A 19,464-nucleotide genomic window follows, 5' to 3' on the forward strand; every position below is an offset into this window, starting at 1 on the left:
GTTGCCTACTGGAATCTGCTTGCCAATACTAACCTTCCTCTCTACAAGGACACTTAAGCACATACAGAGGGTTGCCTCTGTAAGTTTGATAAAAAGTTTTATAAAATATGGGCTAAGTGGTTGGAGGACACCACCATTGTGTAACTCCTTCAATGTTGGGGTCTTGGGGTTGGGTCTGTTTACTGTATTATTCTTGCATCATCCTGGTTGTTAAAAAGGGGCCTTGCTTGGTCAAAGAAATATCCATTTTGGTCTCAGCTCAAGCCACACACACAGCCTTTATGTATATGCTTTTATGCTATACTGTTGGTATTGTTTACCGATCTTTTTTTTTTTTTCCTTTGACATGCTCTGGACTACCGGATTACTTTATTCATTAAAAAAAAAAATAGTTAAAAAAAAGAAATGCAACAATGTTCTGTGATTATTCTCGGCCAGACACCACCACTCATTATTCAAGTAACTTATTGACATTGTGCATATTTTATATTTGCATTATGTGGTGTCTATGTATGCATGTACAGTATCTCACATTTTTGAAAATATTTTATTATATCTTTTTATATTACAACGCTGAAAAAAATTACACTTTGCTAAAATGTAAAGTAGTGCATGTACAGCTTGTATAACAGTGTAAATTTGCTGTCTCCTCAAAATAACTCAACACAGCCATTAATGTCTAAACCACCCCTAAGTGAAAATGTCCAAATTGGGCCCAAAGTGTCAATATTTTCCGTGGCCACCATTATTTTCCAGCACTGCCTTAACCCTATTGGGCATGAAGTTCACCAGAGTTTCACAGGTTGCTACTGGAGTCCTCTTCCACCTCCCCATGATGACATCACGGAGCTGGTGGATGTTGGAGACCTTCCGCTCCTCCACCTTTCCATTTGAGGATGCCCCACAGATGGTCAGTAGGGTTTAGGTCTTGAGACATGCTTAGCCAGTCCATCGCCTTTACCCTCAACTTCTTTAGCAAGGCAGAGGTCATCTTGGAGGTGTGTTTGGGGTCGTTATAATGTTGGAACACTGCCCTGCGGCCCAGTCTCCAAAGGAAGGGGATCATTCTCTGCTTCAGTATGTGACAGTACATTTTGGCATTCATGGTTTCCTCAATGAACTGTAGTTCCTCTGTGCTGGCAGCACTCATGCAGCCCCAGACCATGACACTCCCACCACCATGCATGACTAGGCAAGGCACACTTGTGTTTTTGTACTTCTCACCTCCACACACGCTTGACACCATCTGAACGAAATTTGTTTATCTTGGTCTCATCAGACCACAGGACATGGTTCCAGTAATCCATGTCCTTAGTCTGCTTGCCTTCAGCAAACTGCCAGATTTCTTGTGCATCATCTTTAGAAGAGGCTTCCTTCTGGGATGACAGCCATGCAGATTATTTTGATGTGGTGTGGGGCAGCTGGTCTGAACACTGACAAATCTTCGATCCCTAGGAGCACCATCAAATCTATCATAATTAAATGCAAAGAACAAGGCACAACAACAAACCTGCCAAGAGACGGCCACACACCAGAACTCATGGACTGGGCAATGAGTGCATTAATCGGAGAGACAGTACAGAGACCTAAGGTAACCCTGGAGGAGCTGCAGAGACTGGAGAATCTGCCATAAAGCCCATCTCTATCGAGCGTACAGTTTATTGTAGTCCTATGTACAGATTCTCCAGTCTCATGTAGCCAGAAGAAAGCCCATTACTTTCAGCAAAAAACAAAAGGGCACGTTTTGAGTTTGCAAAAGGGCAGTTAGGAGACTCCCAAAATGTATGGAGGAAGGTGCTTTGGTCTGATGAGACTAAAATTGAACTTTTTGGCCATCAAAGAAAACACTGTCTGGTGTAAACCCATCACCCAAAGAACACCATCCCCACAGTGAAACATGGTGGTTGTAGCATCATGCTGTGGGGATGTTTTCAGCAGTCGAGACTGGGAAACTGGTCAGAGTTGAGGGAAAGATGGATGGAGCTAAATACAGGGATTTTCTTGAGCAAAACCTGTACCACTCAACAAACATGTAAATGTGTTGGAAAGGCCTAGTCAAAGCCCAGACTTCAATCGAATAGAAAACCTGCGATTCGACTTAGATTGCTGTTTACAAACGCAAACCATCCAACTTGAAGGAGCTGGAGCAGTTTTTCAATGATGAATGGACAAAAATCTCAGTGGTAAGATGTGGCAAGCTCATAGAGACTTATCCAAAGGGACTTGGAGCTGTAATAGCCACAAAAGGTGGCTCTACAAAGTATTGACTTTAGTGTGGTGAATAGTTATACACATTGACTTTTTCTTTTATTTTGTCCTATTTGTTGTTTGCTTCACAATAAAAAAAAAAATAATTAAATTGTCAGCATGTTCTGTAAATTAAATTATGAAAATCCTGGGGGCGTGGCCTGCAGCGGAACAGGATGGTTGCATAGATCCAGAGCTCCGGCGCTTCAGGGATTAAGCGGCTATTAGCGGACCATCCGACCACCGATTCAACTCCAAAAACCGGCGATTTAGCTTGGGCAACAGACGTGAACATGCCTGGCAAACGGCGGAACCCAAGGCGCCCGCACCGCTTAACGGACTTCTTCCACATGAAAGCCATGGAGGGTAAGTAAGATGGCGCCGAGGCCTACTCCGTCCCCGCAGGCCCAGCAGCAAAACACCACACTAAGAAAGGGAATCCATCTAAAAATGACATATTCACCCGATTCCCGGCCCTCCTCCCCGCCTTCCCCAGCGACCCGGAGCCCAGTTAAGTCCAGACCCAGGCTGGATGGCAACGGATTGCACAAATTGCATAGCCCAGGCCCCGAGTCGGGGGATGGCACGAGGGACATGCCGGAATCGATCAAATCTTTCCCTATACAGAATCAGCCTGTGATGGACACTGTATTAAAAGACATACTGTTGTCCCTTAGAAGTACCATACAATCAGATATGGCTTCCTGCATGCACAAGTTTAATCGGGATAACCATGAGCTGGGTGAAAGGGTAGATCACATAGAAGTGAAAATGGGTGAATGCGCTGATACGATCAACGATCTGGTCGATGTGTATGAGGAGAAAGAAAGTGACACTGCATGGGTCAGGGCGAAATTGGCTGATTTGGAAGACTGGTCGAGGAGAAACAACCTGAAAATCAGAGGTATCCCCGAATCAGTGCAACAATCCGACCTGAACTCTTATGCTATAACGCTCTTTAAAACCCTTATCCCTGAGCTCACTGATCTCGACGTCACCATTGATAGAATACACCAGCTGCCCAAACCTTCCCACCTGTCTGAGCAAATACCACGGGATGTACTCCACCGCCTTCATTTCTTTCACGTTAAAGAAAGCCTCATGATGTACATGAGAAAGCAGGATGTTATTCCCCCACAGTATCAGAACTTGCAGATCTGTCCCAATACACCTTACAGAAAAGGAGGAACCTAAACAGTTACCAAGGTTCTCTGGAACCACAAAGTTGCATACAAATGGGGTTACCCCACGAAGCTTACAGTGACACGAGAAAATCACACATATGCGATTTCTTCCCTAGAGGAGAGTATAGCTCTCCTGCGAGAATGGGACATTCTTCCTGAGGATGTGGACACTCCCCCAGCCACCAGCACACCCAGACAAGTGGACAGGGACTGGAAAGAGGTCACTGGAAGGAACGCTCGTTCTCATATAAACATATCGGATGGTCATAAGTAATTTTGAATCCCTGGAGTATAGGGCCGTGACTTGTACGGTCGGACTAAACCCCCAAAAATAGCAGCAGTTTCCCGCTGATTGCGGGTGACCTGTTACTCCCTAAGTGGAGCACCCTGTTGGGTGCTCAGTTTCATTGGTTTATGTTTAGTTTTTTACATGCTTGTTTTTCTTCTTTTTTCCTAATATGTTCCGTTTTCTTTCCACGAGATGGCTACCTGCAACGGAAGCCGGAATATTTGAGCTCCTTCAGGAGACCATGATGACAAAGACCCCAGACCACTGGCATCTTACTCCTTTTGGTGCTTCAGGAGGACTCCCCGTTTCTATGATCAGCAATGTGAGTACACCCTTTTTGTTACTGAATATGGGACATTCATCACTGTTACGCCCTCACTTCCCCCCCTGCCGAACGCATCGCCGCCTCAGGTCTTTATCAATGCTACATCTTGGCACATAGATCCCTAGACATATGGCTTTGAAGATCCTCGCTCTCAACACTAGAGGACTTAACCATCCCGCAAAGCAGAAATCCCTATGGAGGGAAGCTTTACTCCATAACAGTGATATTGTCTGTGCACAGGAGACACATTTTAGCTCCTCGGCTCCTCCCAAATGCTCACACAGAAGCTATCCCTATGTCTTTACTGCCAACGCTGATTCCAAGTCTAGAGAAGTTCTCATGGCTATTAGAGATACACAGGCGCTTAAGGTTCACCTAGAAGTTAAAGATCCAAAAGGCAGATTCTTGATTCTGGTCTGTGATGTGAACTCCTCCACCTACACGATCGCCACCATATACTCCCCTAATGTGCACCAAGTACATTTTTTTTTAACAAACTTATTAGGAAGATCCAGAAGATCCAAAAAGGTTTATTAGTGATCTGCAGAGACTTTAACGTCACTCCGGACCCGACATGTGACTCGACCTCGACTTCAAACCGGAATGCGGTTAAACTACTACCCTCCATTCACAACAACAATTTATATGATGCTTGGCGCTGCTTCCATGCGGCTGAAAGGGATTTCACTTTTTTCTTTTCACCCCACCGGGTCTACACACAAATAGACCTATTTCTAGTTGATCAGAGAGTATTATTAATGTCGAAATCTGTCTCCATTAGCACAATATCTTGGGCGGACCATGCTCCAGTGGTGTTGTCCATTGCCGATCCAACAGCGGTTCAGAGGAGTCCATTATGGAAACTTAACTCTTATCTTCTCCAGCAGAAGGAATCTAGAGACACTGTTCGAACCCGCCTTCAGGAATTTTTTGATCATAATGATGGTTTAGTCAGAGATAATTGTGTATTGTGGAATGCCCATAAGGCATTTATACGGGGAATTATGGTACACTTGGGGGCGAGGGCAAAAAGGCAGAGGCTGCAACGGTTAAACAATCTAAAGCAATTTCAGACACAGAAACACAAAACAAACTTCACACCACTTCGGCCTTATCTGAAAAATTGGCCCAACTCAGACATAATCTTAGGCTCCTGCTCCTAGAGGAATTCGAAAAATCATCCAAGCGAATGAAAATGAACTACTATGTGCATGGTAACAGAGCGGGCAAACTCCTAGCGCACAATTTAAGAGGCAACAGACATAAGTCTAAAATTCCTTTCATAGTTCACCCTGTGACTAAGCAAAAGGTGTACCACCCCAAACAAATAGCGGATGCATTTAGCTCATATTACGAGTCTTTATACAACCTTAAAGAGGACCCTTTGACACACCAACCACAATTAGATACAATTAACAACTTTCTATCCTCCATTTCCATTCCCCAACTGATGCCCGTCCAACTACAATCATTAAACGAACCATTTACTGATACCGACATCCACAAAGCTATTGCCACTTTACCGCTAAATAAATCCCTGGGACCGGACGGATTTGGGGGAGAATATTATAAAGAATTTGCTCAAATGCTGACCCCTTACTTAGTGAAAGTCTTTAATGATGCGGCCGCCTCTGCCTCTTTCCCTCCTGAAATGTTAGAAGCAATAATTGTTACTATACCTAAGCCAGGGAAAACTCCTGATACCCCCTCTAACTTCAGGCCTATTTCGCTCCTCAACACGGATGTGAAGCTGTATGCTAAGCTGATTGCTCTGCGCTTAGTCGAAATAATCCCCACAATTGTTCATCCGGATCAAACAGGGTTTACCATGGGCAGGCAGACGTCGGATGCCACTCGCAGAATGATTAATATCATCCAAATTGCCGAGAGGCAGAAAAGGCCTTCTCTGCTTCTGACTTTAGACGCAGAGAAGGCCTTTGATCGCATACACTGGCTTTACATGACGAGTCCTGGAGGCCTTTGGTTTTGATGGTAAAATACTCACAGCTATTCTGGCATTCTATTCTAATCCCTCGGCAATTTCCAATGGCACAAGGCAGGGGTGCCCATTGTCCCCGTTAATATTTAACCTGTTAATGGAACCCTTAGCTATATATATCAGAAGCCACCCTGAAATTAAAGGTTTCCCAGCTGGCGCAGGCAGTCATGCTATCAGTTTATTTGCTGATGATATCATTTTGATCATGACGGAGGTGGAGTCTTCCCTGGCTGCAATTTCCGATACTTTGGCGCTGTTCAACCGAGTATCCTACTACAAGGTTAATGAAAGCAAATCCCACATTCTTAGTCTGGGCATCAACCCTACCATTCAAGCTCGCCTAGAGGAAACGTACCCTTATTCTTGGAACGCCAATGGGATACAATATCTAGGCATTACACTAACGGCTAGGACCGCACAACTAGTTGAGGCGAATTACACAGCATTTCTTCATCACTTAGGACCCAAACTGCATTCTCGATCTAAAGTAGAACTAACATGGTCCGGCAGACTGGCGGCCCTTAAAATGACAATACTCCCTCAATTTATATATCTGTTTCGCACTCTCCCTATTCCAGTCCCAAACATATACTTTACTAAAGCTCAATCCATGCTGAACAACTTTCTGTGGCAAGGGAAAAAAGCTAGGTGCGCATCTAACAAACTCATCAAGTCCAGATTGGTGGGGGGTATAGGACATATCGCTCTAAAAGACTACTATCTGGCAGCGTGCCTAGCCCAAATCAGACAGTGGTTTCTAGGTAGAGCCAACACTAGATGGATCGAGTTGGAAACCTACCAATGCCCTTACAGGAATCCTCTGGATCTACTCTTAGCAGCTAGATTCATGCCCACGTTGCCCCCTAACATTTCTCCACCTATGGTGGCAGCCATAGAGGCTTGGAAAATCCTACTTCACACCCCGCTAGACGATGCTCCCTCAAAATCCATTCCGCTAACCCTATCTAGTCTACAACTCTTAATTCCGAACTTAAAAATCAAACACTGGTTAACCAAAGGTGTTACTACAGTTACTGCATTACAAATAGGACCAGCTACGAAAACCTTTAGGGCATTACAATTAGAATTCGGATTCCAACCGGATGACATTTTTACTTACAATCAAGTCTCCCACTTACTTTCAACACTCCCCGACTCATCCACTGCTTTACCGTGGAGGGTCTATCTTTACTTCAATAACCCTACCACATCTATTAACCTCCCTGGCGGTATGATTCAGTCTGGAATAAGGTGCTGAAAGCGGTACAATTATTTTGCATGGAAATCTGGCTTTTATTTTGTAGTCCTGTAATTCTTAGGAATAACGCTCTGAAATCTCTTCAAACCAGAGTCTAGCAGACATCCCGGGTATGATAAAGTTTATAATATAATAAAGAATAATAAAAATGATTCAATAATGTAATCAAATCCAAAAAAAAATGAAAAAGGGACATGTTTTGGTTGCTATGGACAATCTCCAAATTCCAGGCAGTAAAAAACAGTATTTATAATATAAAAGTGCATGCAGGGCATTGCACAGACCACTAGGGACAAAGGGGGTGTGTATTTTTTACTACAGCACTGTAATCTGTAAGATTACAGTGCTGTGTGTGTTTTGTGTGTTTTTATTTTTTTGAATTTGCCGCCGTTCTCCGCTCCCGTGCGTCGTAACGTCGCAGGGAACGGAGCTCGGCGGCATTCGGCACTGTGAATCGAGCGGAGGACAGCTCGATCACACAGCGCGGCAGACATCACTGGATCCAGGGGACAAGGTGAGTAACGCTCCCTGTGTCCTCCCCTGCATCGAGCGATGCGATCCCGAGTCTGGCTCGGGGTTACCGCTCTTGTAATTAAAATCCCAACCCGAGCCAGACTCGGGATTACCGCTAGGAAGGTTAAGGGAATCTCGTTCATGTATAGTCTTCTACAGCAGAAAACAATATTTACTAGAGTTAGACTTATCCAAGTCATACACCGACGATCAATGGCGTATTGCCATATCTTCTACCTACAAGACCACCAGAAGCGCCAACTTGTGGGAACTTTACCAGGTACCTCACACCCTCAAGGATTGCCTGCTATACCCCACAAGCCTCGCCACTGTGCTGGAGGAACTGTGGCTATAGAGGCAAACTCATTCATATCTTTTGGGAATGCCCGGTAATACAACCCCTATGGACTGCCATATTTAAAACAATGTCCTTACTTTCAAGCACCATTGTGCATCCATGCCCAGGTCTAGCCATTCTATCTCTAGGTATAGATAAATTACCTCCTCGATTACGGAAAACTATAACCCATATTTTATTGAGTGTAAGGTTGGAGATAGCCAGAGGGTGGAGGACATCAGTGGCACCTTCGTTCTTTGTAATTCTCCAGACAACGCACTTGCACATTTCTTATGAACTCTTCTCTGGGCAAATACAGGCAGGCCTACCAAGAATGGGAACTGTGGCTGGATTGGTACAAAGGAAACAAAGTTTAACTATGAATTTCTATTATGTAGCTAACTAGTCAGTGTGCATTGCTAGATACCCCGAGAGTAGAGAAACCCACGGCTCATAACAAAGGGGGGGTGCGATCCACTGGCTTGGGTGCAGTTAGATCCCAGATGGGGCGCCCGGGTTGGGAGGACGCATGCTCCCTACCTAAATGTTTCACTTCTACTCTCTGGAGACTACCCAGTGGTTATTATATATATACACATTTAGATCGGTATTGTTTTCTTCCTTCTTTATTGTTCCATATGAAGTGGTGAGTAACATATATAATTACTATGGAAGGAATCTGGTCTCCATTAGAGAAATAATGTAACTTAAATGTTTATTGCTTCTATGAGCTGAATTCACAATGCCATATGACTATACTCTGTACTACAGTTTGGTTATATTTAGGCTGTTAAAAATTCTTTGCCGCTATTCTTGTGGAAATTTTCAATAAAAATCTATTGTTATAAAAAAAAAAAAAATTTGTGCAAATCCTCAAACAATCCATGTTAATTCCAGGTTGTGAGGCAATAAAACACAAAGCATGCCGGGGGGTGGGGGGGGGGGGGGATTGGTGGTTGGAAGGTGAGGCACTGTATGTATGCGGAACTGCTACAAACTTAAAACACTTTCTGTTTTGAAAAAAATCCATTCAATGTTAGGGTAGGCTGCTTTAATATGTAACCAACACATCTCATATAGGAAAAACACTCAGGAACACCAGTGGTTAAAGTGGTATTAAACCCCGAAAAAATTGTATGGCCAAAAGCTCTGCTGGATTCGTAAGTAGGTGCCCCCTATTCCCTCCCCAGAGGGGGTGGTCAGCCCTGTGACTTGTGTACCTAACTACCCCCTGGGCCACTGGGCATTTAGTGTAATATTATGGGGAACTTTTCTGATCTCAACCAGAGGAGGCCTGTCGGTGCCTTTGTGAAGACTTTACATGTGGGCCCCTTCTTCCCCTTTACTGGATCGATGGTTGTTTCCTGCCACTTGCTGCTGTGGGAAGGAGATTATTCTGGTCATCCACCCCCCCCCCCCCCCCCCATTCAGCCTTTTTTTCAGTACCCCCCTCCCGTGGGTGTCCGCACCATGCGGTCAGGCTACCAACTTTGCAGGCTGTTGGGGCAAGATGTTGCACCCACCATTTTGACTATAGGCACTCACCCTCCTCCTTGATCACTTTCGCCCACGCTCAGTCCATGAGCCAGAGGCTGATATGCTAAGGACTGGTGCTCTTAACCTGCTGGATGGGGCTCTATGGGCGGTTCTTGAGGAGAGTGTCTCGCTGCCATGTGCCTCCTCGTTTCGGTGCTGAAAATTAGATTTGGGGGTTCTTCTGGCACCTTGCCTTGTTTGGTAGAGATGGCAGCGACTCAGCCATTTGAGTCTGTGGGAGGCATCTGCACAACCTGCAGGTGGCTTTCCTTCTTACAAAAAAAAAAAGGTCAGCTCCCTCAGTAGCATAGGGAGCAAGTCAACACTCTTAAATGTCAGGTCATGGATTTCACATATGGCCTTATAGCAGCAGCTACTGTATCCTAGTGCAGTGGACTCCTGCTATATGGGTAGCAGCTCTGCATTGTTCCATGGGTAGCATGCATGGAGTGGCGGATGTGTAACTGTATGTTTTGTGTATAATTTCTAACTGTTGAACCTGGGTAGAAGATTCTTCCTCTGCCACCGTTCCCATACAGGCATGACACTGGTGGTAGCTCCTCCTAAGGGGGTGCTGAAAACATTGCTGATTGTATATCTGCTGTTGTTGCAATGGCATTGGCTGTCCCCTTCAATACCCGCAAACCAGCTCAGTGGCTAAGGGTTTTTTTCTGCCCCTGTTTACCAGCATATATTTGTTTGCAAGGACACACAACATCCTTTTATGGTTTCTTCGTGTTTTTCAGTTCAGTTCCAGCTCAGAGGAGGCCCTTCTGAAAAAATAGATTACTCTTCCTGTGGTGGATCCTCCCATCTCTGTTGAGTGAAACAATCATGTTACTACTGGAGGTATTTCTGCCTTTTTAAGGTTCCTGTTTGACCATAAGGTGTTAGCTGTCACCCGCACTAGGCCTACTGTCGCCACCTTGGAGCTACAACCTGTGTTGGCCCTGGTATTTCATACACTGACTGAGAGGGCCATGATGGTCCAACAAGTTTTGTATCTGGACAGGTGTCATCAGTGTATGTGGAACTGATGAATACATTGGTCCAGGGCCTGAAGTACGTATGTGATACATCTCTGGCTACAGCAACCACTTCCTTCCAAGATCTTCATCTTGTCAGATGTGCATCACCAGGTACTTTTGGCTTCAGCGTGTTCTGCTGACCAGATGTCTGCAAAGGATGTGGTGTATTTACCTTGTCAGGGTGAATTTCTCTTTGGTGCTACCTTGGATGACATCATCAACATCCTTCTGGGTGGCTAGCGTTCTTCCTCCCACAGATTAGGAAGGGAATAGAACAGCGTCATGAACTAGTTTTTCTTTGCTTCTGGCATAATAGTGGCCATTTCTTGACATTCTTGACATTATTCCCAATGCATGACCTGTGCGGTCATGCATTGGGAATAATGTGTTGTAGCCCTCCCTCATTCCAGAGGACTGGTCCACAAACTGATTGAGTCTGGCTGCAACATATCTTATTATTCTGGTCCGCTAGGGCAAATATTTCTGTCCGACCTTCACTCCGCCTGTGGGCTCTCTATGGTTTGGTGCTGGATTTGGTTCTCCAGGGAGTGATTGCATTGGTTCTGCACCCAGAGCAATTTCAGGAGCATGAGCTGTCCATTACAAGGGTTCTGCAAAGGGAGCTCCTGGAACAGTGGGACAAATCCCTTGCTTCACTGCTCAACCAGCTGTCAGGGCTGGCTTAGCCCTTCATCCTCTGGGCTGTCCGCTCAGCTGTCAGCTAATTGCCAGCTCTCTTCTCTTTCCACAGTTACCAGCTGTTCCCGATGATGCTCGTCTGACCTGCCTATTTAAAGCCTTCCTGCTCACTTTTCCATTTGCCTTTGCGTTGGTCACATCACAATGAATCATCTCCTGCTGTTTGTTTCAAGACTGGTTTGCTGACATCCCCCCTGACTTCTGGGCTGGCTGATTACCAAATCTGGTTAATGAACATTGGACTGGCTGACTACCCGATCTGGCTACTGGACTCTGGCTATGCTTGACTACTCTTTTTCCCATTTACCTTTTATTTTTTATTAATAAACAAGTGTAATTTGATTGTACTTCTGTCTCAGTCTGTTTCATGGTTTCTGACACCAGCTTCATCTAGGTGGATCAGCCAGTGCCTCTTTCCTCTGGGGGGCTTCAGGCACCCTTCCTAGAGGATGGGAAGTACTCTTTCATAGGGGTGGTCACTACAGATGCCTGCCTGTCTGGCTGGGGAGGAGTTTTGGGTTTGAGATTAGCACAGGGACTTTGGATACCTGAGGTGGTTTGGCTGGCCATCAATGTCCTGGACCTGTGAGTGATTAAGCCTTGCATTAGGGTAGTGACCTAGGTCAACCACTAGAGTGGTATGGGAAATACAGCAGCAGCGCTGGAGTTCTCACACATTATTTGTTGAGCACAACTGCACATTCCAGTTCTCTACGCCATGTGCATTCCAGGCGTTTAACGAGCTCTGCTCCAGTCATCAGCTGCTGGATAAGGGGAATGGCTCGGATGTGTTCCCTCAGATCTACCTGTGCCCTATCTTTGTTTTTCCTTGTTGATTCAAATTCGGCTTCACTCCAGAGAAGAGCAGCCCTTTATGACAGTGTAAAATTGTTTGATTCATCTTCTCAGCTTGCAATTTAGCATTAATCACCGCTGATTGAACATCTCCTACACATTAAGTATTATGGACTTTCTCCTTTTGTTGATTGGACACTTCTTATATATCAATTATTGTAGCTTTTTAGTATTTGCTATTAATTGTCTTTATTATTAACTATTTGATTGTGTGATACTACATTGGTGCTCTGAGCACCAGCATTTGAATTTCTTTCTAACCTGTGCCGGTGGACCGCAGCCATAGCCCTTCTGGTGGCTCTGTTCATCAGGAAGGTACTGAGGTTCTTAGTGAGTGCATGGAATCCCTAACAGATGTGCTGGTGGTGCTATGGTCTCAGAGTTTTACCTTTCTTTTCCCTCTTATTTGACTGCTCCCTCTCTAGTCCTTCTGTGACTCCAGACTGGCCTTTTTGACCATGGTGCTACTGGTCACGGTTGCCCTCTGGTGACTGCTACTTCAAAGGACCTCCTGTCCCAAAGACCATTCTACCACCCTTGCATTCTCCTCCTCAGGGGTTCTGCAATGGGGTGTTGCTCAAAACCTTGTCTTGAGTATCATTGAGGGCCATGTTTCTGGCCTGGTAATCTTCAATGTCCCTTGGCCACTCACTCCATAATTCGTACTAAAATTCTGTGGTTCACCTCGTGGAGCCCCCCTGTGCATCCTCCGTTGGCATCGTGGAATCTTAACAAGGTTGGTTTCATCCTCTGGAAGACTCCATTTTGAAGTGGTAGGGATATTCCCCTACTTATGCTTCCTAAAACGTTGCCATTTTGGTCGCCATCACAGCCACACGGTGGGTGTTTACCCTGGCGGCCTTATCCTTTAAGTCTCCCTTTTTGGTTTATTTGGTTTTGCACAGGCATTAGGTAGTTCTCCATTCATTCCCCTCTTTCCTTTAGATGGTGGTGTCTAATTTCTTAATGAGGACATTGTCCCACCTTTTCCATGTCTCCTGCTTCCGGAATTTTGTGAGCTTGCTCTGTACTCCTATTCTTGGAGTTGGTCTGGGCAGTTTGTGTGTGGTTGTCCACTATGGTCTCCTTCCAGGGGCAGATGCTCTTTTCAGATAGTCTGGGGAAAAACCTGGTGGCCTCCTCTGCCATTCCAGTTGGACTGCACAGATGTTTGTTCTTGCGTCTGTCTTTTAGGGTCGGGTCCATCCCTTTCCCATTATGGCACACTCTCTCAAAGCAATAGTGCCTCTTGGGTATCCCGACATCAGACATCTGTGCCTCTGATCTCCCAGATGGCTACCCGGTCGTCCGTGCATACCTTTACCACCAATAACAGGGTTTATGTGCTTACAGCCTCAGATTCTGGTTTTGACCATAACGCTGTTTATGGTCCTTTGCCGACGCCCCCCCCGCCCCCCTCTTGAGAGGGGTTTGTGTGGGTGGTTGACATGTTGCTTACTCTAGTGTTTTGGTTTACCCCACCCCAAATTAAAGTGGAAGTAAACTCCCCTATCGTTTTCAGCCAAGGAAGCTGCCATCTTTGCCTCTGTTTAATCTTCAACTGCTATGGTGCTGCACATATGATTCGTTATGACACCAGCCATTGGATGGTTTGATAGTATGGCTGAGAGCACAGCCAATGTGCAGTTAGCATTCCTGGCATGCCTTTTTTTTTTTTTTTTAACTGTTTAAATCCATAGGTTTACTTCCACTTTAAGACACTGCTTTGGTATGTCACTATGGTCTAGAATAGAAGAATTGTGTCTGTCAATGAACTTGGAGAAAAAGGGATTTTACAGTGAGTAACAATATTTTTTTTACACAAATGTGTCAATGAATAAGATATATAGTTTAGTTATTCTGCGCTCATCGGTCTTAATGATATGATCAATATTATATAAAATATGACATAAGTGAAAAAAAAAATGTGTAAATGTATGCTGCTATCTCCAAAAATTAAATACTTAATTCAACATATATAGTAAGATAAAAGAAGATTGTGCAAACCTAAAAACACATTAAGTAATCATGCAAAAACAAATAACATGTGAGTGAATCTGTCCATGTGAAGCAATTGTTAATGTGTAAAAAAGTCTCAAATCCTATATATATATATATATATATATATATATATATTTTTTTTTTTTTTTTTAATAAAATGTAACAATTAAAAACAACTTCTAGTTAATTGGTTATAAAAGTCCCAAATCACAAGGAAAAAAAAATTACATAATAATGAAGGCAGTTTCGGGTGGAGCACCTAAAATTTGACAATGACAACTGGTCAGAAATTTATAGCCCAGCGAAGAAGTAAGCTAAAAGAGCCAGTTGTCATTGTCAATTTTTAGGTGCTCCACCCGAAGCTGCCTTCATTATTATTTCATTTATTTTTTCATGTGATTTGGGACCTTTATAATCAATTAACTAGAAGTTTTTTTTTTAATTGTTACATTTTATAATATATATATATATATATATATATATATATATACATATATATATTTAATATATATATAATATTATATTTAATATATTCTTACCGGACACAATGGACCCCAAGGTATAGGGATATAGGGCAGTAATCAGCTGTGATGTTTCATTTGGTCCACTCCAAGTACTAGCCACTTTCCTCCGTCATAGACAACAGGACTTTTTAATTCAATTCTTCTACCTTCCAGTCACTCTACCTGACACTCATCCAGTAAGTATAAGGATTTAGAGGAAAATGAACTTCATGGTGCAGTAAGTAATGGTAGTTTATTCCATAAAATTGTCTTAAGCACAGCAAAGAAATATGATACAAAGACGCAGACACAAGTTTTTCCGACTGCCAGCTGGTGCGTGGTGATGTTGACGTGGCAAAAGAATGTAAAACCTAAATAATTGAATTATTTTTACATATTGTCACCAGAGCAAGTACAGTGTCATCACAGTGACACTGCACTGCTTGGGGGGAGGGTGATTGGGATTGTCTATCACTGTGATTGCTTTTACAGCCATGGTGGCTGTAAAGGCATATCATTTTGGACAAATTGTGGCTGCATTGAGTACTATTGTGATAGCTGTGATTGGCCAAAGGCATCATGAATAACAGCCCTTGTTTACTATTAGTAATGTGATCATTGTGATTGGTCACAGCAATCACATGGTACCAGGGCCAATCACAGCAGCCTGATCTGGGATGCCATTTAGGTAGGTCTTCCTAGAATGATGGCTGTCCCACCCAGCCATTTATGTAGAGTGGCCAGACGAGAAGTGGTTAATCTGCTAGTACAATGCTACCATCTCCCCAGACCGACAATGCTGCTGTCCAGAGGTGTCTAGTTTACTACTTCATCCAGAATGCAGGCAACTTAAGAAAGGAAGCATGTTACTGGCGCAATCACCAAGTGAAATAAAGGGAAATCAAAGCCTAAGAAAACAAATGCAGCTACCACATCTAAGGACTGATAAGTTGCAATATATTGCATTTTTATTTTTGGGTTTAATGTCATTCTAACAAGACTTTGGCAGTTGTAATAGGCTCAGGATACAAGGAGGTGTAGAAGGATAATTTTTAAATTGGCCAAGTATGATAGACCCCTTCAAACTGGACACAAATAACATTTCATAAAGAATGTATTGCATAGGAATCTTGAGAACAATTAAATTAACCTTGTATGTTATTGAAATGTTGCATGAGTTCAGCAGAGCAAGTGTTTTGCTGCTGATTTTTGATTGTACTCTGTGTTTGGTGCAACCTGCTGTAGTGTCAAAAGATAGTCAGCCAGCGTTGATGGATTACAGTTGTCCTTATACTGTTTTCCATTGTGGCAATGTCCTAGTGAAACCTTTCACCATGTTCGTCACTGACCGCACCTAGATTTGTGGGAAAGAATTCTAAGTGTGATTGCAGAAAATGAATTGTCAGTGACATGTTGCAAATCATGCTGTTGTATCCTGCAAGAAGTTTGTCAACCAGTTGAGTGTAATTTGGTTCAGCACTGTGTTCAGTCTGTAGGATAGGGACCTTTCTTCCCACACTTGGAAAAAATTGTCTGGCTGAGTGGTGCTCAGGCTTTCACAAGGAGCTTTGTATTCTGTGAATAAATGCAAAGCTTCCTCTGTTTTGACTGAGGCAGAGAGGCAGGCCGATGACGTCCCAAACTCCACCTCAGCCAATCAGAGGAAAGCTTGTGTTCATTTACAGAATGCACAGCTACCTGCGAAAGACTGAGAAAAGCTTAGCCGACTCTATTTTGTTCTGGGTGTTGGAAGGAAAGTTGGTTTCCACAGCCAGAACACAGTCCTGTATGTAGCTGAGGCTACATACAGGTCATACAGCACTGAGAGCCACTGCAGCTGTTAAGGAAATATTTTTTTTGGACCAGCTTGGTCCACCATCAGTGTGAGTACAGAAAACAAGGTTGTCAACTTGCGCAAAGAAATTTGTTAAATCAGCTTGGCGGCCTTGAAAGACCACATTTTTTTATATCTAGTGATTGCATTGTCACTGGTCGTGCTTTGCAGCATCTTTGTCTGTGTTGTATAAGTTACATTTTGGCAGATTTTTATGTGCCACTGGTTACATGGCTGGTGGTTGACTGGGGTATTCAAGTGATTTATTTTTATCAGAGAAACCAGTGACATTAGTGTCACAGAAATTATGAGCTTTGCCTATAAGCAAATAATTCTGTTGCGCTAATAAGCACAGTTACAGCTCTTTTGCATAATGCCTGTAAAACGGGCTTGCATATTTCCAAGTAACACAGACACAGAGGCTGGTATCACATTGAGCATAGACGTCCTTCTTGAATAGGGCAAGCCTTGTTTATTTATAGGGCTGAATGGGGATAATAAAGGAAGGTGGTGGCTTCACAATCAGCCAAATAGACACTCGTATACCTTCAAAAGAACCAATCAGACACATGTATACTTTAAAATAGATATCCAGTAGTGATGTATGCAATCGGTCATGTGCAGAGCAATGTGTGCAGTTTTTCCTGCCGAAATGCAGTGCAGGCATCCAAAGCACTCTCGCATTGTGCCGGGTGCAAACATTCTTCTGATCAGGACCTTGTGAATATTCTTCCTGTTGCTATTGGCGTGAACCGCTGGCAAGCCATGGCTTTGCGCGGTTATACTATTCCCATGTACGCAGGTCTGTTTGCTGGGAGCGTAGATGCAGTCTCCATGAGGTGGCCAGTCTCTTGGAGATGCATCTCTTAAAGGGCAAACAGATCTCCCGCGTTCACAGGAAGCATCCATTGGTTGCATCTAAAAGGAAGGTTTCCGCAACCAATGGTGCTCCACCGGTGTCAGTATGTGTGGACACACTCAAGTGAGCGTATTACAAAACGGACACTGGGGGACATTGACATTATACATTAATAAAATTTTCCACAGCAGTGTCACATGATAATTCTGTTCTTGCCCTGAAATTGGGACAGCAAACAGCATTCACGTCTGACTTTCTCTGAGCAAACCTCTAAGATTGACAGCACATCTTGTGCAATAAATGTAAGAAGCCCAGGCCTTGTTTTGATCACCGATCATACAACCAAAGTACAGTTCATGTTCGTTCTTAACAAGCCCAATCCTGGTGCATTTTTGAGGCTAAAGCATGTACTTACCACAAATGTAGCAAAATGTATCACTGCTGTTCCAACATTTCTGGCGTCACCAATCATCCTATAGCAAGTCTAATAACTGGCTTACTTGTTATATTAGATACATGTATGTAGACAGTGCTATGCCATGAAACATTCACATCAAAATGCATGGAAACTGACATCAGTGAAATTGGTAGCATCCATGCATGCAAGCTCTTTTTATAGCCTTTCCAGGCAGTATAACTCCAGCCTAAGCATTCCTAGGCATGCCCAGACTTTACCAGTTCCACAAATGTTATGCAGTTGTCAGGGCTGGGCTCAGCCCTTCCTTCTCTGAGCTAGGCGCTCAGCTGTTGGCTAATTGCCAGCTCCTATCTCTCCACAGTAACTCACCTGTTGATATCATGCTCGCTAGCCCAGCCAATAGGATCCTCTGTCTTCACCTTAGTCAACATCACAGAGAATATCTCCTGCGTTCCTGTTTAAGACTTGCTTGGCTGACATCCCTTCTGGCTCCACATCCTGCTTGCTGTTCCACTACGCTGATTCCTGACTTTCTGGCTTGGCTGACTATCCATTCCGGTTACAGAACTTTGGCTATGTTTTGACTGTTTGTTCTTTTTACTTTTATTATTAAACAAGTGTGAATTAACTTTACTTCTGTTTCGGTTTGATTCATGGTTTTGACAGCAGTATGCACTGAGTGCATGCCTGGACATGCATGAGCTACACAAAGTATCTTATAAGGCAAAGTATAAAAAAAAAAATATATTGCAAAAACAGAAGACTTCTATAAAGCTTTATGTGATTAAATTCCAGATTATTTTGGGGATTCATAGCCAAAAATCTATAGAATATACCCAAAAGTGTTCCGGAAACAAAATCTTTGTTGTCCATGGATTTTCCAATACCACATGTTGCTGAAACCTCAACACTTTTGTTTTAGGCAAGGCCAATTTAACTTTAAAAAGTTTCATAAGCATAAAATTGTGTTGTGATGATCATGAGTTATGAGGCATGATCATGAGGCAATTTAACAATTGTCATTTTATATTTTCAGAGTGTCAACCATCTAGCCATGGAGACTAAAAAGGTGATGAAGGGAAATCATTCAAGGAAGACTGCCTCCTTTGTCAGGGTATGGTTGAAAACTACAAACACTGTAGAAATTTGCTCATTCAGGAAAAAACGTTAATCCTGCTCCTTCAAATTTCCTTGTCATTGTGATCAAAAAACATAGTACATTTGACTCCACTAACAATTGAACGAGTGTTCTTAAAACAAATAATGTCCTATTGACAATGGTCCCTAGGACAAATAGAAAAGGTGAATCTCCCTAGAGGGAACACAAACTGCAGTAGAAATCTAATCGGGGTTCTAACCCCGTCTTTGTATTTAAAGAGGTGGGGGGGGGGGGGTTGGCATAAAATACACATTTAGTATGAAATGTCACCCATAGCACAGTGGAGTAGGTCCTGCTCCCTATCAAGGGGCAGGATTACAGTTTCAGAGTTAATTTATGGGTTTTTTTTGTTTTGTTTTTAACAGTTTAGGTTTTTGGATTGTGTTAAGTGCCAAATAACTTGGCTTTAGATAGGGTCTT

The 19,464-nt window shown here is 43.4% G+C and overlaps 1 protein-coding gene across 7 annotated transcripts in view; it reads left to right on the forward strand.

Annotated features, from left to right (window-relative positions):
• VPS35L (VPS35 endosomal protein sorting factor like) overlaps positions 1-19,464 on the forward strand; it is a 1,440,208-nt gene that overhangs the window by 1,148,040 nt on the left and 272,704 nt on the right. For 6 of the 7 annotated variants that reach the window (XM_077448861.1, XM_077448865.1, XM_077448862.1 and 3 more), the window contains one exon: positions 18,922-18,999. The exons of the other annotated variant lie outside the window; for it this stretch is intronic. In XM_077448861.1, coding sequence (XP_077304987.1) covers positions 18,922-18,999 — 78 coding nt within the window. The remainder of the gene's footprint in view (positions 1-18,921; positions 19,000-19,464) is intronic. 7 annotated transcript variants of the gene reach the window in all.

Source organism: Lithobates pipiens, unplaced genomic scaffold (assembly GCF_037356315.1).
Source record: "Lithobates pipiens isolate NorthernLeopardFrog02 unplaced genomic scaffold, aLitPip1_a1.2 Scaffold_22, whole genome shotgun sequence".
Lineage (NCBI taxonomy): Eukaryota > Metazoa > Chordata > Amphibia > Anura > Ranidae > Lithobates > Lithobates pipiens.